Source organism: Pezoporus occidentalis, unplaced genomic scaffold (genome assembly GCF_034315485.1).
Source record: "Pezoporus occidentalis ecotype Australia unplaced genomic scaffold, CSIRO_AGI_Poc_V1 ctg149, whole genome shotgun sequence".
Taxonomy (NCBI): domain Eukaryota; kingdom Metazoa; phylum Chordata; class Aves; order Psittaciformes; family Psittacidae; genus Pezoporus; species Pezoporus occidentalis.
In genome coordinates, this window is record NW_026913305.1 from 1,409,488 (window position 1) to 1,431,691 (window position 22,204).

Here is a 22,204-nt window from a genome sequence, read left to right on the forward strand (position 1 = left end):
AGGAAATCAGCTTCAGAATCAGGAATAAGGAATGTGAAGCTATTCATTTAGTAGTTTTTCTAATGCTTCTCCATTTAATATTTGCAAATTTAATATTTACACATGCAAGCCTTACAAAATTATGTTACAAGGAATAGCTTCTGTACTTCTCATAATAAGCAAACAACCAAAAATACATGGTATGTATAGCAGGGTTTTACAGCTGGGATCCTATAATACTTCTTAGAGCCACTTATCTAAGATCTAGTATCTATAAAAAGCCTGTTTGCTATTTACACAGGTGTCTTAGAGCATTATATAATCATGTAGCAGATCAACATAGCCTTCAGATCTCAAAGTATTATAAAAGTACATCAGGACCATGACAGAGGGGAAGTGTTGGTTACCATTTGACACTGGCCTTTTATTCCTTTCAGAAGTTCACACAGACATGTGTGATAGATGTGAAGATAGATAGATGTCTTTAGTTCTTCATGAGGATAAGGCAAAGAAATCACATCTTTTCCTAACCCTGTTTGCCTAGATTTTTTTAACTGTAGAGTCATGCTGGCTGCTCACATAAATGTTTAAATTTTGCCACTCTTATGTAAGCTGAGTAGTTCCGCTAAACTTGGTAATAGATCTCCTACAGTAAGGTTCACAAGCCAAGGGCCTTACAAGAGCTCTACTTTCAAGAGTCAGGCTTCAAAAGTAAAGCCATAGTAACTTAAAGTATTCAAAATATACCCCACCAAGAAGGACAATAAGACACGAGAGGTGACAGAGTCTACACAAAGGCATAGATGTTTCCACATATTCTCTAACCACAGAGAGGATCAGAAACTACATTACAAATTAAAGCAGATTCTGTGATGAAAATGCCCTCCAGAAAAGGCATATATCATCCCTTAAGAAAAAAAAAAAGTAATGTATTATCCATAAAATCCTCCACAATGGCTAATCTCTCATTTCAGTCAGCCAAATCCTGAAGACACAGTTTGGATCTTAACAAGGTAACAACAAAATCCACTGGAATGTAAGAACAAGGGACATATTCAGTTCCTATTACATCTGACTTCATTAGAGCTTATTCTGCTTTTAATCTGCCATAATAAAGACCTTACATTTCATCTTAGCATTTTACATGTTCATATAGAAAGACATGTTGCATGCAAATGACATGGCAAAGGCAACACTAGTACATCAGACCTTGTACTTACTATGAATGAATTACGTTCTCCATTCATGAAGTGCTGTCATTCTTTTGCAAAGCATATGTTATGCAGGATCTACACATACTGCCTTGTTACAGGATACAACATCAAAATGAAGAAAGTTCCACTTCACATTCCCTAGGCTGTGTAAAGCTTCTGCTTATGCCAAGATGTTGCACCCTCTCCCATAATTTTTAGCAGATTCCCATATATATTAGAAGGCTGTAGCAAAAAAAAATAAATGCTCATCTATAATGCAATTCACATCATAATACTTTTACAAATTTAAAAACATCGCCTATTTGGAGGTACAAGCATGTCGTTATGCACAGAGGATCACCAGAGGTTATAGCTAACAAGCATTCCATATAATGCCTGTAACTACCAAGAAGCTGCTCCCAGGCTATCACTGGCATTTGCCTAGTTGTACATATATAAATAAAATGGTAATATGGCTTCAACCGGACATAATATCTAACTGAAGTAACCATATGCCTGCTTAAGAACTACAGCAACACTGACTCTTAGATGTATTTGTTTGACAAATCTTGCACTGTTTGTTTTCTTTCTAATGGGTTTGTTTTTGTGGTGGTTTTTGTGTTTTGGGTTGGGTTTTTTGGTTTTGGTTTTGCATTTTATTTTAGTTTTGTTTGTTGGTTTATTTTGGGTTTAGTTTTGTTTTTTTTTTTTGAGCTTTTTCTTTGGTTATGGTTTTACTTCTAGTTCACTCAGTCTTCAAACTTGATTTACTTACAGGCTCTTTACCCACAAATGTACTAGATAAGATGAAAGTATCAGCAAGGGAATACTTCTGTCCAGAAAGTACAGATACAGAAATACACAGCTTCTCAATTTTAAATGAATGTTAATCAACACCGGTGAAGACTCTAACAGAGTATTTACCCACCATAACTTGGGCTTTTCCCCATTTTCTTCAGATACTTCACATCTTCAGATAGTTCATGTCTTGCTGAGTAGCAACTTTCTTTTTCATGCTGTGAATCCTGTCGCCACAAGGAAAGCAGAAAAACACAGCTGAACAGCATTTTACAGCATCAACGACCTCAATCTCCCCACCCCGAGTAACAGCCAGTTCAAGTTTACTTAGGGATTACCCTTTACTCTTCCAAGGCTATGATTTACAAAGCAAAGAGATACCTGAGAAGACCTAAAACTATTTGCCTACCAAGCATTAGCTCTTCTGAACTCAATAGTCATGGAAAGTAAAACCCAGCCCGTACTTGAGAAAAGCTGTGTGAAGATGCAATTCTCCTCATGAAAAACACAAGGGAAACCTACCAGGAAAGGAATTTGCTTCCTGGGTAGAAAGAAGAGGCAGAAAGCAGCAGCAAACATTAATGACTAGCAAGCTGCAGCTCCTGCACTCTGCTAATTAACTACAGGGGAGAAGCAGAAGGACAGCCTGGGCCGTGGGTGGTTTCCGAAAACGGTCCTTGCAATGTAACCTGTCACTGAGGACCTGGGAGTCAGCGGAGGAACTGCGCAGAGATTATCATCTTGTATTGTGGGGCCCGCTTCCTTTGCTCATGGCATGCCTCCCTGAGAGGGGCTTTAAAGAAAATATATGTTAAAAAAAAAATAAAAATTTGGAATGGGCTGCTTTATAAAAACAAAACAAACCCGAACGGAACTGTGAGCCACGCTATCAACTCCACACTGCAGTTTGCATTTTTTAAATTCCTTGCAATGGAATAAATCAGCAATGGGTCAAACCGGTTCAGAAAGTGTTTGAATAACTGCCCATGGAGTGCCCAGGGGTTCTCCGTCAGCTGAGTATTTTGACTGCTGCTGTTCAACTGCCATTTGAGAAAGCAGGACTGCTGGGAAAGACAACACAACACAAACCAACACTGGCTATCAAAGCACACAGTGTACCAATATTCACACTGCACAGTCCAGGTTTCAGAGATGCTACCGAAAGCAGCTTTACATCGCACTGCTCCATGATGCTCCTAGCTAGCAATGTGCAATACAGCCAGAAGTAAGAGGTCTTCAAGAAGTTGAAATAGGCCAAAATACCTAATTTTATCTCTGTAATAGAAGCAGTAATTGACAAATAGTTATTTTACATTTATAAAATATATGATGAGGAACATACCACATGCATTCTAGACTTTCTGTCTGCATTGGAAATCAACTGGGAAATTAGGAGGTATGGCGTAGAAACATCACTACGAATATACTGTATTACTGCTTTTGCAGCTGCAGTCCCAGAATTTGTTTCACAATAATTCAGTTACCCATGTTTAAATAACCAGCCACCAGAAGAAAGGCTGATATATTTCATATGCATTCTCTTTGAGCAGGGGGGCCTTCACGTCTGGTCGAAAAATGTCAGGCTCATATGACACCACCAGAGTCAGGAGAGATGCCTAACCATAACTAAAAGCAGAATTTGGCCAACACAATTGGAAAATACCGGCAGAGTATATACAAATGCACACACGCAATCTCATATAAGAGCAGAGCATGAGACAGATTGGATTTTTTTAGTTACACCTTTAAAGACAAAGAAATTTCATGTACAACCCCCTCACCGTGCTATTACATGGTTCATTTATCCCACTGCAGCATAAACAGACAGACCAGAGCCTGTAGTAGGGGAGAAGGCGAGAGAGTTTTTCTTTTTTTCCCCCCTTGACTATTTTCAGTAGTTTGAAGAGCAAAAGAACAGATCTGGCCTGCCTTCCAAACCAACTTCAATAATAGATAAGCCATTTTAAGACTACCATAGTCAGCAAGTATGCACATAAGCTGTACATGAATATATTTATCTGTACTTTTAATAGAGCTTATTTTTTTCCCCTTTGTTTTCCTAGTTTCCTTTAGCATACAGTCTAGAAATAAAAAGTGAACGTCTCTCCTGATTCTGCAAAACCACCCTTTCACAATGGATCTCTTAGCGGTTTAGGTATTATTTCTCAAGAATCCTTACCCAAAGGAAAACCGTCTTTCTGTCAGCTTCAGTACCGATTTGTACAAGTTTTCGTAAGATCATTCTTGTCAAACACATCCTACAGAAAGGAAGGATTTTAGCTTGCTGCATGCAGTGCCTGACTCGAAGCTGCCATTCAAGTTTCTTGCCTCTTCCTGGTACACATCCTGTTAACACCTTCGTATACACTTCAGTATTTTGCAAAAACAGGGTGAAAAGGGGTAATGGCAAAGCAAACGCAAAGATTTGACGAAATTACTAAAAATACAAGATCCTAAACCAGGGAATAACAGCATTTTTAACAAAATTAAAAAGATTGATAAACTTTGCTGCAAATTAAAAACAATTCTGTTGTATCTGAGCCCATAATGATTATTTTGAATACAGATATTTACTGCTGCCAATAAAGAAATTTTTTGGTAACTCTTCTGTTATTGGGAAGAGCTTGAATATAATCCAGTCCAAAAAAAATGCTGACTTTCCTAAATAGGGGCTGTGTTTTTGCAATAAAGAATACTGGTCAATATACAAGTGAAGGAAAACTGAACCAGATGTCAGTAATAGGACCACAGAACGTTGCATTTGCCCAGAATCGCTATTTTAAACACACGATGTTGGTCTGCTGGTTTGTGGGATAATGCATTCTTGGCAGCCAGAAGGAGTTTCGATATGTTAGAAGGTTATCCTTAAGCAAAAAGAGAATTAAAAAAAAAAAAGAAGAAAAGAAGCAGAAGAGAGGTAAAGAAAGGCCACTAATTCATCAAGCTCCCCATAGAAGAAAACTATGACTTACTCAGGAAATCAGTTCAAAAAAAAGGCAGTCTGAAAACAGAAGGCTGGGGGTTTTGACATTAATGTTCATTTTCTGCATTACTTCCTTACTACTACTACCTCATTGTACTTTGCCTTTTTAAGGTTTCTTCCCTACATACACACTCAGTTTCTGGACAAGAAGCCTAAGGAAAAAAAAACAGAGGCCTTTTTCTTGCAGCTCCCGTGCAGTCAAGTCCGATGGGCAGGGGAATCATCTCCCACACGACCGCACGCACAACCCAAACCCACACAACCTGGTCCCAAAATCCTTTTGCATTGGAAACCTTTGCTCACACCAGGATCCTGCTGCCATCACTGGGAGGAAGCTGTTCAAAGGATCAGGCCCTACTGTCCCAGAATCACTACAAACAGCTCTGGAAGCTACATGCACACAAATAACATTAACCCAGGTCCCTATCCATGGCTAATTAAGTACTTACCCATCTCTAAAATGCTTTTTTAGTTCAAACTCACAGGGATTTGGGACTGGGGATTTTTTTTCTCCTTCTATGTAAGAAGTAGTTAGATCTGTATGCCTTCTTAATGCAGAAATGAAACTTCAAGATGTCCTTGTATGCTTGCCGAACAATCACTTCCCCGTTTTACAACGTAGTACATTTAAGAAACCAACTCTGTTCGTCATTTTAACAAACCCTTATCTGAAAGATAATTAAAACCACTTCCCAATATACAACCAAAGTTTTATTTTTATAGTCTATCTTCCATTATGGCATAATCCTTTCTTTTTTTTTTTTAAACCAGTGAAATATACAAATCACTCAAGACAGAAATATGTACATTAAATGTACAGAACAGAGAAAAGGACATAGGAGATTTACATATCTGAATGACAAGTAAAATATTTTACATTAAATAGTGTTTTAATAGCTGGGATCACGAGATTCAGTTCTGCTCAGACCAAAGTCACTAAAAAAGAACATGAGGTGATTCACCAAATGAATGAAAAAATGATCATGGTTTTTGTACAATAAAAACCAAAGTGACATATTCAATGAATTAGTGCTTTATTTATTTATCTTAAAGATAGTCTTTGCAAACATCTGAAGATGAGGGGTAAATATGTCCTTGTACAATAAATTAAGAGCAATAAAGCGCCATTTAAGAAGCTGATAAATGATCAAGATGAACTTAATGATACAGCTTAAAGGCTTGTGAAAAGTCAAGGCTTTAGTACAACTAGGCTAAAGTGAAAGATTTTCCTCACTTGGTATTTGAAAAACCGTTTTCTTTAACTTGTTGGATGGGAGCGAGTTGGAAAGAGGCATCTGAACCAATGATGAAATCCTGTATAACTACACAGTATTGGGGGAACGCATATTATTCGACAAACAACAATTTCCATTTCAAAAACTGAAAAGCAAGGGCCACATGCAGCACATTTTGGAGTTGGAAGGTGTCTCCTTTCAGCAACAATCAATAATGCCCTTAAATGTGAGACTGGAATCGAAGTGATCTCCAGACCAGTATCAATTCAAGTGCAGGGTGCTGCCTCTACCAACTGCCCAAGACAGTCGTGAAGCTGGGAAGAGGCTTAATTCTTTGTGACTATCCTTAAAACTTTTGAATGATAAAAGCTTTAAAGCTTAAAAATAGAAACACCGAAAGGTTAGAATCAATCTAGTAAACTTAAGAGAACTGAAAAACAGAATGGGGGATGAACCACCCCTGCAATTTAGACATTTTATTATTTCTTAAATCATTAAAATATATATGTACAAAAAGCTTTGAAATATCAGACACCAGCAGACCAGTTCTCCCATATATATGTAACTGCTCAAGTATAGTCTGAACAGTTGTAGTGTATATCTGCAATATATTATCTAAAGCATGTGTATTAAAGACATAGGATGATAAATTTGGTATTGCTGCAACATTTCATTGAACTATAATAGTCAGTTAATGTTATTAAATATGAAACTATTGTCTCCTTGAGTGAAAGCGTTCCCAAAATCTGCGAAAAAAATATATAAAAATCAATCATTCCAAGAGTGGATATCTAATGATTTATTTTCTCACATAAAATTAGAGGAGTTATTTGTCAAGCTGTGTTTTGAAAGACAGCCAGCTATTACACCATTTTTAAGGCATTTTCAAATTTGGGGAATTCTGTTTTCTATGGGCTTTCCAAGCTGGGAGACCAAAAACTGCTTGCAAGCATTGCAGCTCCCCTCCGTCCGGCCACAGTGCCCCATGCAGTCTGCATCTTGGCTCTCTAAACCCTCAGCAGGAGTGAAGCACTGCTCTGTAAGATGAGACACTTGAACGTCACAATTAGCTAATAAGGCCAAATCCTGCCTGGAAGAATATCTTCATTATTCATCAAGGCAGATTTTTTTTCCTCTTTTTTTTGGTCTTGTTAGGTTCTGGAACCAGACATGGTGACTCAGGAATAGCGCAGTTGAAGCCTCTATGATCCTTTGCTCTTTACCCTTCGATGACATTGCATATTCAAGTGGGCACATTCAGATATGCAACTGACAACGTACTTTGTGATGAATATACCCCCTTATTTACAGAGCCCTAAATGTACTTAACAGCTTTATATGCCCTATTCTGATAACTTCTAGTGTCTGAAACTAGAAGTCATGGACAGCTCTGTGTATTCCTCACATCCGTAAGTATTGTTCTAACATCCCAAGCACATTACATGGTTGCTCTGCTACTGCACATGTATTACGTCCCACGGGACTAAATGGGGATATGTTGGATTTTCCCCTCAAACTACTCTAGTGTTTTTTAAGAAAAGTTTGTTTTGTTTTTGTTTTTTTTTTTACTTTGTAAAATAAATATTCTCACGTTCTTCCCCATTATTGCCAAAAATATAAGCCACACACAGTCCTGGGATGGACGCAGAGAGGGTTTCCAGGCACTTCTCTTTGCAACCTTTATATTTTTTCTTTTTTCCTTCCCCCTGCCTTTTTTTTTTCTCTTTTTTCTTTTTTTTTTTTAATTTTTTTTTAAAAGAAGACGACAACTCATTGGACTCTATAAATAAATTGGAGATAGTCCTGTAGAAAGGGAGAGGGGCCTGCACCCCTTGCTGGCAGGTAGCTGCAGTTCCTTCCACCTCGTCTGTCCCCTATTTGCACACAAATTGGTCCACGATCTCTGTGCACAACTTGCATTTCACATAGCAGCACCAGTGGAACTTGCAGTGGCAGCGCTCTCGCTGCACCGTCTTGAACTGGTCATACCCCCGGCCGCAGCACATGAGTTCACAGCCATCCATGCCCTCCGAGGTCTTATTGCAAAGGCGGCCCTGGGTGCCCAGGGACCCAGTGCTCTCATTGCGCACACAGTAGTCAGGGCTGGGATCGATGTAGACCAGGTCATGGATGGTGGGTGCGTTGAAGCGGCTGTTCACTTGCACCAGCTTGCCCCGGCTGTTGAGTTTCATGGCAGCAGCGCTATCGTATTTCTCCTTCAGGGCATCGCCTACCTTGCGGAAATCGGCAAGCTGCAGCCAACAGGTCTTCAGGCTACAGGAACCAGAGACACCGTGGCACTTGCAGGCCACGTCAGCCAGGTTGTACACAGTCTGGAGAAGCCAGGGAGAGAGAGCAAAAATGATGATGAAAGATTAGCATGGCTGTGAATGCATTTATTCCCCTCATTTCCTTCCCTCTGTCACATTCCCTCTCGCCTCTCCACAATATTCACCTTAGCATCCTCTTCCCTCCCGCAATATATACTACTGGGAAGGGTGAGAGAGCCAACATGTGTGCACCCCCCGAACCCTGTTAGCTAGGAGGAGGAGGGGAGTGCTCTCACCATCCTCTCCCCATCACAGAGACAGCAGCCACAGCACACAGAGCCCAGAGAGCAGCGTCAGGCTGCAGTCAAGTTTGAGGAATTCAGTCTCAAGCCAGCGAAGGATTTTACTGTTTCATTGAGAAATGTAAAACATCCCTTTATTTTCTGAGTTATTCTCTCTATTGATCTCCAGTTTAAGGCTGCAATTAGGGAAAGAGTTAAGATTCCTCTTGCTTCTGGCTCAGCTGCAGCTGATTGTCTACCCTTGGCTCAGCATCCTCCTCCTATCCCAAATACTGCTCTGCAAAAGAGACTTCATCCAAGAAGAAACCCCCAAACACCTATGGGTGGGAGACAGAGCTACATAGCAATATCCTCTTTACAAAGCTTTGGCAGGGAAGTATCAGTCACTTGCCCTGTACAAACAGAAATAAAAGCCAGTGTTGACGCTGCCTCAAAAATCCTGGGGTCTGACACATTAGATGATACTGTAGACAACTTCCACCCAGCAGGTACAGAGTATCAATGCTGCCAAAGGGCACTGCAAAGGTGAAGCTGAGGAAGGAAAAAACTGTTCGAGCCTCTCCATAAGCAACTGTGAAAGTGTCATTTTTCTTCTTGCTAATAGTAAATTGGCCTGTCCATTGCTTTCAGACATCCTCCTCTCACATTTAAATACTATTAATTTTCAATTATCTTTCATCCTTCTTCACCTTAGAACACAAGTGTAAAGTCTCCAGCCGACTATTTCTGGCACTTCAAGCTCTAGGCAAATAATGATTTTGGCTCTTCATATTCAGACTATTAAAAAAAGAGAAAGCTTACACCCATTCATTTAAGGTATTTTCAAGATTAAAGAAACCATAAAGACATGTTTAACCACAGAAGACTGTGTTTTCTAATAGTATGGAGGAGCTTTTCACATCCTTTTAAAGCAGGGATAAAAAAACTCAGAACAATTCTGCGGCACAATTCCAGCCTGGGAAGGCCAGTGTGTCCCTCTTCCTTCCAACGCACACTGCCCTGGTTGGAAATACAAACCAATGAAAAGCTGTTCAGAGAATCCACAGCAAGAGGGAACTTTCAATGAAACAATATAGAGGGAAACACAACACACTCTGGTCCCAATCCTCACCCATGGGGAAGGAAACTGGGCTGTCAGACAACACAAATTGATGAACTCCCCACCCACCTACACCCTGTATTTGCTGTTTTCTTGGTTTAATGCATTGAAATGGACACAAGGCTTGGTGGCCATCTTCCCCCGAAAGGAGGGATGGGGGCAGAGGGAGGTGCTATTTCACAGCCACTTACTCTTCTCCCGGCCTCGTTGTTGTGCAGGTTCATCATGATGCGGGCGCTCTCGTAGGAGCCTCTCTGGTAAACCCTCTCGCGCTCCCGGGCATCAACAAACTCCTTGGCGAAGCGGTACCCATACTCGATGTTATCCCCGCAGCCGCCCCAAAGCCAGTCCCGGGGCAAGTCCTTGGGCCGCGCTGCTCGGCTGCAGCCGCAGGAGGAGAGCTCACCCTCCCGGCAGGCACGGCTCATGGCGTTGACCACCCCAGCTGCGCTCACCGCGTAGGTGAACGCCGTCTCCCGGCTGCCTGCACAGAAAGACAGCGGCGTTAGGGGAGAGCCTACCACTCACTCCCTGCCTGCTGCTGAGCCGTGAGGGTGAAGGCTGAACAGGAGCCACCAAAATTCATCTGCCTATTGAAAGGTAGAGTAACCCTGAACCGCGTTCCTCAAAAGGTCTAAAAACCAAGTGAAACCAATCCACCATAGCACACAAGGTGTTTGTGAAGAGCAGGAGTCGCTTCTCATTCATGGTTGGATGACGGAGCAGGGAGGAAGGAGGTGAATTGGGTCTGGAGCACAATGCCAGCTGGGCTGAAGCAACGGTGCCTGCGTGTGAGGGGCAGAAAGGGAAACAGACTCTGTCTTTCAGAAAAAAGAGATGTTAAATACAACTTTTAAAAGTCTGGTTCTTAAATTACTACTTCTCAAACATGATTTATGCACTTCACCCACTTGTTCCAATTTATTTAAAGTTATAGCATTTTACAAAGCCTCCTGGTATCAAAGGAAATGCATAGCAGAAGAACACGTAACTTTCCACCCTACTCATAAGCCAGGCACTTCTGTAGGAGGCTATTTAAAACTAACAACAACCTGTGCTGCTTAGTATCCACCATTCCAGCACATGTGAATATGGCAAGTGAGTCCATGGGCAATCATCTTTACAAATTACAGGGAAGGAAAAAACCTTGGCACGAGGCAGCCTTGAAGGTTTTCCCCTGCATCTGGTGCCCTTAAATGGAAATTGAAAACCTCGAGTTTCAAACTTTCAGAAGAAAACATCACAATACCCACAGCATAAGACATGGCCACGTACCATCCTCTTGACAAAACCTAATCCCACCTTCATTCAGGGCCCAACTTCCCCTATTGCTTTTCCAAGGGTGCTACAAGTTCTGACTACAACAAGAAAAGCTTTCACAGAAGCAAAAAACAAAACACAAAACTTGCACCAGAGAGCTCACTTGAAGTTTGTTTTTCATCTTAAGAGACAGCATCCCACTGGGTCTTTTCCAAGATTCCCAGAATGATGGAGAACAGACTAAATATTTCTTTTTTTTTAAATTATACAAGTTAAGCTTTATTCCTATCTTTAGTCCAATCAATAGATCAAGCTAGTTTTTAATCTTGATTTTACAAGATTTTTCTTAGGGAACAGCATGGACCCTTATAAAATTAGGGCCTTAAGAGGTTCCATTTTGGACATGTCACATCTATTTAGGCAGCAACATTTTGAGGCAGAAACTCTTTGTACATGACCTACCATAACAGGTCAAATCTGAACAGGAACTTTTGAGTACTTCTGGAACACAAATAATTGTCAGTCTGGTCCACACTCAACATCAAGATGACACCATGCTCAGAGCAGCTTTGTTAATGTAACAGCTGTCATCTACTGGATTAATTCTAGTAATAGATGCTGGTTTTCAATGGGCAAAATCAGAAGTCTTATGTTGATCTTTCCATCAGATTTAAGGAAGATGAGAAGCACTTTGGTCCTTTACTTACAATCCTCACAGACACCTGCTCATGGAAGTACTTACATGAATTATGGGTATAAAGGGTTACATGAATAGCCTTTTCAGTTAAAAAAGATTTGGCTTTATACAGTGACTTATGCCTTGCATTCACTGAAACTGTAACAGGGGAACCTCATACAGATTTTAATGCTCCCATTTGCTCTGTAACACACATTTTTGGATTAAATCCTTCAGCAAAATTTCCACTAGATTGAGAGGAAAGAAACGTGGTCTGCTTCGGACCACAGGACTCGCCTCTTCCGCTCTGTTTTATTCTTTTTCATGTTTAGTTAGCTCATGCTTTCACGTGGCTAACTACACCATTTATTGCAGGATTTGAACTCATAAAACTGACTTTTTTTTTTACTAGTTTTCATTATTATCGTTGAGCATACTTTAAAGAACCTACTCTCAGTGGGAAGAAGAAGGAAAGGCTGGGGTACAGAACAGGTAGTTGCCCCCCCAGGTTTCCTCCTTGAACATTTAGGCAAACTATAAAATAGCATCAGCTGCTGAAGTAGATTTCAAGCCCCCACAGCTTGCAAGCCAACATGGCCTCAAGTCATCGACCCCAGAAACACATTAAGAGTGATGGTTCCATGCGATGAGTTACTCTGATTTTTGTTTTAAATCTTTAGGCACAACTGTGCTTTCCTTCACTGTCAAACATATCTGTCTTTTCCCACAGTCCAACATTTCTCTCTATTGTAGCCATGGCAAGGAAACATACATTCCAAACACACTCGAGTCCCCTCTCTCCCATATATATAAAACATTGAAATGGAACTGTTCAATATACACACACTGTGAGAAGCCACCCACAGAGCAAGGACCTGCCCTTTACACTTGATATGTGTAAGTCTGCAAGAACAGAACAATTTTTTATATATATATACCTGAACATAAGATACAAAATGCTCTTTGTCTTGTATTTTAAAAGCATTCAATATGAGGCAGCAGGCATGAATAAACTGGACCCCAACTATACTGAGCTGCTGGGGGAGGATCGTTATTTTATTGTATGTTAGCACTTAGGTATTTGCAAAGCCTAAGCGCAGCCAGCCCTGGGCTGGCCCCAAAGCCAGGGGATGGCACAAGGCAGGGAAGGCAGCAAGGACCATGGCCTGCCCTGGGCACCAGCAGTGAAGGAAAGCAGCAGAGAACAAAAGCCCTAAAATTTTGCAGTTCAATAAGCCACAGAGCAAGTTTCCAAACCCAATGCTACGTTTATTTGTACAGCTTTAGCTAACTTGCAGGATAAATCCTGGAAGAAAGACTGTCCATTTATACACTGGGGTAATTACTGTGCTGTCAGTCAGTGCCTGGCCTAGGCGCTCCTGTGCTCAGCCAGTGATGCCTCCTTAACTCAGATGACAAAATACTCCTAAGCAACATGCATTCAGAACCTGACTACTGTCTTCTCACGTCAGCAAGAGTAAGGAGTCTCTGGCAGTCCCTGACAAGCCAGGGTATGCAGGCTGAAGTAAAAGTGAATCAGGCTCTAGAAGTACCCATTTTTCCTTCGACTCAGAGGAAGAGCAACTGGTCATTACCAAAGGTCAGCATGAAATAATACAACTGTTACCCACACCACCTTTCTTGTTCTTAGTGAATACACTCTTTAGGCTCTTTAACTGTTGAATATGGCCATTAACCTTGCTTCCATCTGCAATTAGAATAAGTGCCTTAATTACATGATGAATTGCTGTGTAGACATCAGCTAATACAGTCTTATTCAGCAGAAGGGTGCAGCAAAGTTATTTAACTTGAAAGAAACCACCTTTAAATAGATCTGTCATGCTTGGGAAGGGCAGAAACTTCTATTCCAGAGACAGACACCACAAATTGCGAGCCCAATCCTGTACCTTTCTCCATACCAACAGTCCCCTTGAGCTAATTTTCACTTGCTTGGATAATAAATAAGGACTAAAGGATGAAGGCCTAAATGTTAAAAAGATTGGTTTTCTGACATTTGTTAGATTATGAGAACAGAAAGGCATACAGAAAAAGCTTTCTTTCATGTCTCATGTGCTTTTAGACTTCTGCTCTGGTAGGGTGAAAAAACAAACTCTATGAGGGGGGTTAATACTGTGCTTGTAAAAATCTTAGGGAAGGTTGTTTATCCAAAATCAGCTGTTCCAATTAGGTACTTTGACGCAGTAGATTTTTTTCCATTTGTCTATCTACAAATAAAAGCTTCTTTTAACAAAAACCAAGCCCAAATGTGAATTGATGCATTCCTTAAACCTTAACCAGAGTTAGCCCATTTACAGATAAACCTGACTTGAGTCTGATTTTAAAACTTTATTTTGTTAAAGCAGGTCAGAAAAACATGGATATAAAAGCTTTACCTTTCCAACTAAAAAGCACTGCTGAGTTTCTCAGTGTATTGATTACTACATAAAAAATCATAACTTTCAACCATAAACATAGGCTTTTCCTAGTTGCTTAAACACAATCAGGAATCTGACTGGGAAAGTCAGGGGAAGGTTTCACCATGGACCCAGTTCAACAGCACTGGTTAAAATTTTGCCAAGGACTTTAAAATAAGATGTGACAGGAAAGGCAGGCAACACATGAGCACTGGGAAAGCACATTTCAAAGAATATCTGATAGGGAAGGAGTTGGGTGCCCATCAAATTGTGGTAAGATGTTAAACAGGAATCTGTCTCTCTTACCAGCAATGTGATTACATTAAAGGCAAGTTACAATCACACGTTTTGTCCTGCTAGAACTGTTTTCATAAAAACTACCCTGCTAACATTATCTTAACATAAACCTACCTTTCTCAAAAAGGAAAAAAAGCTACCAAATCTTCTATCAAAAAAAAACAAGAAGAAATTGCTTATAAACACTAACAGAGAGCACAGCAATTTTCAGTTAACCTCCAGACCAAGAGCAATTTATCATGGAGCCGCTAACTTTGCAACTAGACGTGGACATCTTTAATTTTACAAGACACTGCTGCTTTTCATTCTCTCAGGTTGCCTTCATTTTGTCTCAGGTTTTCTAAAAGGAGAGTTCAGAGATGCATTTTCCTTTCTCCTTTATTCCCATACGCAAATATATATTCCTACTTTGTCTTCCAAGACACACGGCTGGACAGTGGTGGGAAATCACCTCCAGCTACAAATAATTCAACTCCTTTGCCAACTTTTAAAAACACTTGATTGTATACAGTACTCAGTAAGAACCTGGCAAGAGATCTAAGTGCAATGTAGCATGTACCATACATATCCTTAGACAAGAGTTTAATCATAAAGATGTTGCTTCCTACCTATCTGCATGACTCTGCCAAAAACAGAGTTGTTGTCCACAGTGCTGCAATTCCATCTTCTATGTCTGAACTGATACTGGCACTCCTTAATGCCCGTCTTTGCACCCTCTCCAATGAACTGCATATGGTCCTGATACAATTGGCAGAGTTTCTTCTGTCCTTGGGAAAGCCCTGCTAGCTGGCTACACAGTGGCTGGGCTCCTATTATATATACCTCTGACATCTGAACAGGGTTCATGGGGTTCATAGGGTTCATCCCTAAAGACCTGCATAAAGAAAGATTTGGATTAATAAAGAGAAGATTCAAAAATGAAGAAAAAAAAAAAGTCTATATATCCCAAACAGAACTATATCTTATACATGAGTATACAACTCCTGGTTTCGCTAACAAGTGAGAAAAACCAAAACAAAGTAAAAAGCATACTTATATATGAAACTTTTGTTTAAAAGACAGTTCAGAAGTTATTAGTTCCCAGCCATGTGATTATCACAGTACATCAGAGACTGAAGTAAGATGCAGACTCAGAAGACTTGCATCTAGACAGTCCTTCACCAACTTAAAAGGACGTAGTAAAAATAACAGAAGTTCCCAACAACTGCAAGGTCGGTAAAATAAATAAAACAAAACCAAAAAAGCCCCCCAAACCCCAACTTCTTTTAACATGCATTTTAGATTTAAGTTTGGATTTTTCAATTTGTCCTATTATAAAGAATCAGGGAAACCTTTAACAAGCCAGAAGTTTGAAACTTGCTACAGACTACTCCTAGCTTCCTCTGAACCACACACAAAAACACGTCAAGTATATTCACTGTAAACAAAAATCAACTTTGTTTTCTTTGTTCTTAAAGTGCTCTTCACATCATATATTTCAATTAAAAAGGGAACATTAACCCAAAAAGGATCATTTGAAGCAGCAGAGAAACACCCATTTAAAGAACTCCCAACATCGTACACCATACAGACAGCTAATTTGCCAAAGCAGAAATTTAAATGTGTTTCTTTGTAACAAAATACACTTATAAACATTGATGTTACAGGAAAGCTCAAACCGAAACTTTAACAAAAGTTTTTACTACCCAAACTATTCTATGATTCTATACTTGTAAATCAGCATTCTTGCTTATATAAGCAAAATTTCTAATCTAAGGGAGTCAAGATGACTCTTAAGAGAGGCAATTCTAGTCATTTAAGGATGATCAAATCCACAGAGAATCTACTGTACAACTTTCTAAAAACTGAATTTCACAACACAAGATGTTGAACATTTACACTATGAGAGAGACCCGTTCGTTTTACTACACAACGTATTACAACTAGAACATTACTCCCCTGCTGTCTCGTTCATGTGGTACTCCCTCTGAAATGAAGTACATACATAAGAAGTAAATAGATATTTAATCAACCAAATCTTCACACCCCCTCTTAAAATCAAGTCGACACAAGATGCTTACCACCAAGAGCTGGCTTCTATTACAACCTGGGTAAAAGAAGAGAAAATGGCCAGAGCCACTACGAGGTACTGAGAAGCCATTGTACTGCCAACTGTCCCCAAAGCACCTCCTTGGATTAATACTGCAGTGGATTTCTAGAAGGGGGAGAGAAAGGATCAGATTGTTTATTGCTTCTCAGACTATTTTCGAGCATTCAAGTTTAAACAACGGAAGTACCCGTGCCCCTTTTAACGTGACTCTGACTCGCCTGCCTCTCTCCCCGCCGATGCTCTGGGGCCAGGCGCACGTCGCGGCTCCCGCTCCACCGGGCAGAACCCACCCCCAACCCCGACACCGCCTTCCCGGGGCGGCCACAGCACCGATCCGCGCCCGTCTGTCCCGAGGCCCCGCTGCTCCCCGCCAACTGCCGGACGGGACGGGGCCGCTGCTCCGGACACGGGAGACCCCGCTCCCCGCCCGGCCACCCCCCTACCCGGGGTTATAGGCGACCCGCGGCCACGGGACGGGCATTACCCCATCGCTCCCCGCTCCGGAGCCAGCACCGTCGACACGAAACGCTCCCGGCCAGCTAAAGGTGCCTTCGGATTGGTAAAGCGAGCCCGAGCGGACGCGGGAGATGCCGGTGCCAAGAGGGGTCGGTACCGCAGGGGGCTCCGGGGGGGCCAGCCGGCTCTCGCACGGTCGTCGCCCTCCCCCTCTGCCCCCTAAAGCATCTCGCTGCAGCCGCCCGCTCTCCGCGATCACCGAGGCAGCCCCGAGCTCCGCTCTGGCGCCGCGGCGACAGCCCCCAGGCCCGGTACCGGCCCGGGGAGGTATCAGGAGCTACAGGGCCGGCTCCGCGTTCAGACCCGACCCCTGCAAGAACCAGGCTGCCTCCTTGGAAGTCAAACGCTTCCCCCGACAGGTCCCGCGATCACCGCCTGCGTCCTCACACGGGACTCTAACGCGCTAACCAGTGCCATTCACTGTTTTTTATTTCCCCTCCCCTCGAAGGAGGGAAAAAAAAAAAAAGAAAAAAAAAAAAAGACGTTTCGACACTTGGGGGCTCCCTATTCATTCTCAAAAAGTCCTCGCTGATGAATTGAAGGTGCTCTTAATTCTAATTTATTTCTGTTTGCGAAGGGTCGGGAGGAGAGGCCGATCGCAGCGCCGCGACGGCGAGCAGGGCTGACGAGGAACCTGCCGGGATACACGCAGAGAAGCAGCGGTCACTCAGACTAGGGTTCCTGCCACCGTGCCGGGGCTAAGCCTCCGCTCGCCCCTGGCCACTTCCTGCGGGTCCAACACCTCCTGCCCGGGGGGTCCCCAAGTCCTCGGTGCTGGGGGGCGTGAGTAGAGCCGGTCTCCCAAAGCAGAACGATCCCGTCCGCTACCGACGGGAGCAATCCCGGGAAAGGTGCGAAAGCAGAGGGCATATTTAGCTAGGGACGAGGCAAAGCAAGGAGTGCGAGGAGCTCGCTGGGGCACACAAAAGCCAAAGTTCTGGGGCTTTTCTTTAATCTGTTAATTCTTAAAAATAATAACAACAATAATAAAGAAATGTCGCGGAACTGCCCGAGCCCTGAGGAGGGACACAATGGTGCTCAAGCGGGACACCAACAGACGTGCAGCCGCCAAGCTGCCCCGGTGGGGTGGATGACCGGGGCTCGCCGGGCGCGGAATAAGCCGGTTGCCGGGGCACGGCGAGGAGGGCAGCGGTGCCCCCGCTGCAAGACCCGGACGGCGGGGGCAAAGCCCCCCTGCCCCGTTCAAAGGGCCCGGGTGTCCCCCCGGGACTGGCAGTCGCCAGCGCTGCATCCGGCCCGAGCCACGGTCCTGAAGCCCCCGGGGAGCTGTGCCGCACCGCTCCCAACAGGGGGCAGCCTTGGCCGCCGCAGCGCCGGGAGGCGGCGGAGACGGGGTGGCTGCTGCCCCTCCGACGGCACCTCCCGCCCTTCATCACCGCTGTTATCGCCCTCCTCGTCCTCCTGCCACAGCGCTGCGTGGCGCGGCGGGAGGAGGCACCTGCGGATGGGGGCCCAGCCCCTCCAGCCCTTCCCTTCTCCACGCAGCAGCTGACAGTCTGCCATCAAAACCAAAACAAAACTATAAAAGAAAAAAAAAACCCACAACCAAACCGTCTTGCCGGCAGCACGGGCTATCAGGAGTGTAAGGCACCGTTTTCAACTTTGTAGGGCCGCGGAGATTGGTTTTTGGTATTTAATGCACCCCATGCGGAGCCCGCGCTCTTTGCTGAGATGAAAAGGGACGCTTTTACAGATCCTGCAGCTGCGGGATCGCCTGTGATCCTGTTTTACACAGGGTGTCTGGAAAGCCTGCGAAGGCATCTGGTTTTCTAGAAGCACTACCTGCGGGAAGGCGGCATCCAGAGCTCCGGCTCCGGGGGGCTGTAAACCCCGGCGGCCTCCGCGGGCGGCTGCGCGGCTCCGCGGTGAACTCCCCGGCCGGCCCCGGCTTCCCGCTGCGGCTTTACATCCATCTGGGACGGGCGGAGCCCAGGTTTCACGTTTGCAGAGAAAGGCACCCGCTGGGTCCCCCAGCCCGGCTCTCTCCCACCGGAGAGACAGCAGGGGAGTCCCGGGGGGGGCCAGGGCGCACCTCCGTCCTTCCCCCTCCACGCCAGCCCGGGCGGGGGAAGAGCCTCGCTCCCCGGCCCAGCTGAACTCTCAGTGACCCGCCGAGCGCAACCGATTTAGTATGCAATTGCCAATTAAAAACAAACAAACAAACAACGAAAAGCCAACAGCCTTTCCAACATGGAGTCTTCGCAGCGCCAAGGGGGACCCCAAAGACCGCGCTCCTCCTCGCTGACCCAGGCGGGACCCTCTGCAGATGCAGAGTGATAATCTCCAGAAACTTAGAATAAAATTAAAAAGGACGGGGATGGGGGGGGGGGGGGATCTGACTCCAGGTCCTCCGCTGGCCCCCAGCCAGCTCTCCTTAAAGGTACAGGCCACCATTAGCGCCGACGCCGAACTCCTCCATAGCAATCCTCCTCGGGAAAGTTTGGGAAGTTTGGGAAGTTGTCTTTAAACTCCCGTGGGGAGCCGCTGCCAGAAAGATGCACCGGGACGCGGCGGGCAGAGCGAGCCCAGCAAGTGTCCCTGCGGCGGGCAGCCTCTCTTCGGGGGTTGGGGGGGTGAGGGGGGTCGCAAAGCGCAGGGAAAAAGGAAATAAAAGGTTTTTTTTTCAAGCGGGGAGCAGCGCTCTCCGTAGTGGGTGAGAGCGGAGAGGTGGGAGCACCCAGCGGCAGCCCGGAGAGGAGAGGGCGGCCCGGGACCAGCGACCGCGCAGGGCCGCGCCCCGCGGAGGGGCAGCCCACCCTGAGCGCCCACGGCGATAGCGCCCCGCAGCGCTGAGCACCCATGCCCAGCGCGGACTCACCTCCATTGCCGCGGGATCACCGAGCGAGAGCAGCCAAGTAATCCAAGTAGAGCAGGAGGGGAAAGGGCGAGGCGAAAATAAAATCCTGGATCGCAGGAGCCGAGCGGTATCCTCCCGGGTAGCGGGCGGCGGCGGCGGCTGCCGGGGGAGCGCGGGGGCCCGCGGGGCTGCCGGGGGGCGACGGGCGAGTGGTCGCTCTGTCCGGCTCAGGCTGAGCGTGTCCGACTGCGGAGCGGGGCACCAGTGTAGCCTTCTTTCCAAGGTCCATCAGCAATCACAGTAATTAGGGCTTTCCACCACCAGAAGAAGGAGGCGAAAAAAAAAAACCCAGGGAAAAAAAAAAAAAAGCCAACCCAAGACACGCACACAGCGCCCGTGGGCGTGATTGTGCGGAAGCAAATAAAAATCTTCACAAGCGGCAGCGAAAGCGCCGCGGGCGATGATCCGTCCCACCAGCCCAGGTGGTGCCGCCGCGGGGCTCCCCGCGCTCCCACTCGGCTCCCGGCAGCGCTCCGACCGCCGGCGCGGCCTCTCCGCGGTTGGGCGCGGGGGACGAGAGGAGCCGAGCGGGCGCAGGGCTCTCCCCCTGCCCGTCCCCCTTCACTTGCCTACAGGCTGGGCGGCGCGGAGCCGGGCGTCCGCGGCTGCAGAGCCATCCTGGGACTGGCTCCCTCCATTTTACACACAGAAGAAAAAGCCCAACAGAAAAAGAAGTTTCTGCACAACCGGGGAAGGGGGAGGGGGGGCCTTGTGCACGCGTGTGTCTGTCTTAGGGGGCGACTGATCCTGCAAGGCGAGCAGGGGCAGGGGGAGGGGAGAAGTCCGGGGCTTCAGGAGCTGCAGCTCCCCCAATCCATCGCTGGTGAAGGCGCCCAGCGCCGAAGAGCAAGTTACGCGCGGGACAGCAAGCCGGAGTAGACGGCGTCGCGCCGCAGCGGACCCGTCCTCCTCGGAGCTCTGCCCCTGCCTCTCCCCCGCTCCTCTCCACCGCTGCTTAAAACTGTTACCGAGGAAAAAAAAAAAAGAAGAAAAAAGGGGAAAAAAAAAAGTTGCAGAGCCAACGGCAGCTGAAAAACTTTCTCCGCAGCGCATGCGCCCGGAGCCGACCTATTGCAGACTGGGCTGCATTTTAAAGCTGTACGGCAGCGAGCGGGACCCCGGTGTAGCCCCGTGGCGGATGGGGGGGGCGGACGGGCTCCGCAGCCGCTGCGCGTTCTTTGGGACCCGGGAGCGCGCCCGCGGGGACCCGCAAAGCTGGGCCCGTCTGGGTTTCCAAGCCCGGTCTGATACCCCTTGAACACAAGCTCGTCCCGCAGCGCGGTGCCCGCCCCGAGCGGCGGGATGCGTGCGGGGCTGCGCGCCCGCCCCGCGCCCCCAGCACCCCGGCTGTGTCCTGGGGCGGGGACACACACACGGAAATCGGCCCCCCGGGGGCTCCCCCCTCGCATACATGTGCGGCGCACATGGCCGGGCGGAGGGGGTCGCTCCGATATTCCAGGCGGGTGGCTCGTTTGACAAGTCCCGTCCGTCGCCAGCTCAGGGACGCGGCAGGCGGCTGTGTGCGCCGCTCGCCAAGCGGCGGGGGACGAGCGGCTCAGCCAGCCGTGTCCCTCGTTCTCCAGCATCCTTTTTTTTTTTTTTCCGCTGTAAATTTAGCAAGTTGTTGACAAAACTTTGGGTTACATCATGTAAGACCCAGTGAGAGCTACAGGCGAGGACAGCTTCGCGGACCCTTTGTACTTCAGAGTGTTTTCCCCGCTCTGCAGCCCCCAGCCAAAGGGGTTTTATTGCGTCTCTCACATCTCGCATGCACCCAAGTGCAGGAAATGGGAGCGTTCCCCCAGCCAGGCCATAACTGCATTTTTTCCTTTGTGCCCGCCTGCGACTGCAGGTCCAGGGGGGATGCAGGGGAGGGGGCACGTTATCAAAGCCGCCCTGGGAGATCCAGACAGGCTGCGAGTGCAGCTCCGCTATCAATAAATGCATTCACTCCTTCCAAATCATTCCAGTGCGAATAAAATCTCTTCAGAAGCCCAACGGGGGGAAAGGCACATCTCAGCCGGCCTGAGCCCGCTGCCACTGGTAGCGCCCCGACGGGACGGTGCCCGCCAGGTAAGCGCAGATCTCCCGGCGTCAGCGATCGCCGCATGTCCCCACCCCGACCGCCGAGCCACCCTCCCTGCTCTGCCTCCCCGCCAGGCCCGCCGCCGCATCGGGGGGGAGCTGCGCTGGAGCGGGCACCGGTTCGGGGAGC

General features: G+C 46.1%; 1 protein-coding gene and 1 long non-coding RNA gene across 3 annotated transcripts; both read right to left on the reverse strand.

Moving 5' to 3' along the window:
* Nucleotides 1-548: 548 nt before the first annotated feature.
* On the reverse strand, nucleotides 549-2,891 carry LOC134159594 (uncharacterized). The gene is made up of 3 exons (XR_009963194.1): nucleotides 2,435-2,891; nucleotides 2,101-2,197; nucleotides 549-1,415 (listed from the first exon to the last, which is right to left on the reverse strand). It is a non-coding gene; the product is annotated as an uncharacterized LOC134159594 (long non-coding RNA).
* A 2,760-nt stretch (nucleotides 2,892-5,651) lies between these two features.
* WNT5A (Wnt family member 5A) lies at nucleotides 5,652-20,913 on the reverse strand. Of its 2 annotated transcripts, none has more exons than XM_062610681.1 (5): nucleotides 19,951-20,913; nucleotides 16,567-16,700; nucleotides 15,115-15,380; nucleotides 10,051-10,343; nucleotides 5,652-8,521 (listed from the first exon to the last, which is right to left on the reverse strand). In XM_062610681.1, exons 1-5 carry the CDS (start codon nucleotides 19,954-19,956, stop codon nucleotides 8,063-8,065), a joined length of 1,158 nt encoding a protein of 385 aa, XP_062466665.1. In that variant the 5' UTR covers nucleotides 19,957-20,913; the 3' UTR covers nucleotides 5,652-8,062. The 2 variants fall into 2 exon arrangements, with proteins under 2 accessions (XP_062466665.1, XP_062466667.1); XM_062610683.1 differs by lacking the exon at nucleotides 19,951-20,913 and adding an exon at nucleotides 17,080-17,371.
* Nucleotides 20,914-22,204: the final 1,291 nt, after the last annotated feature.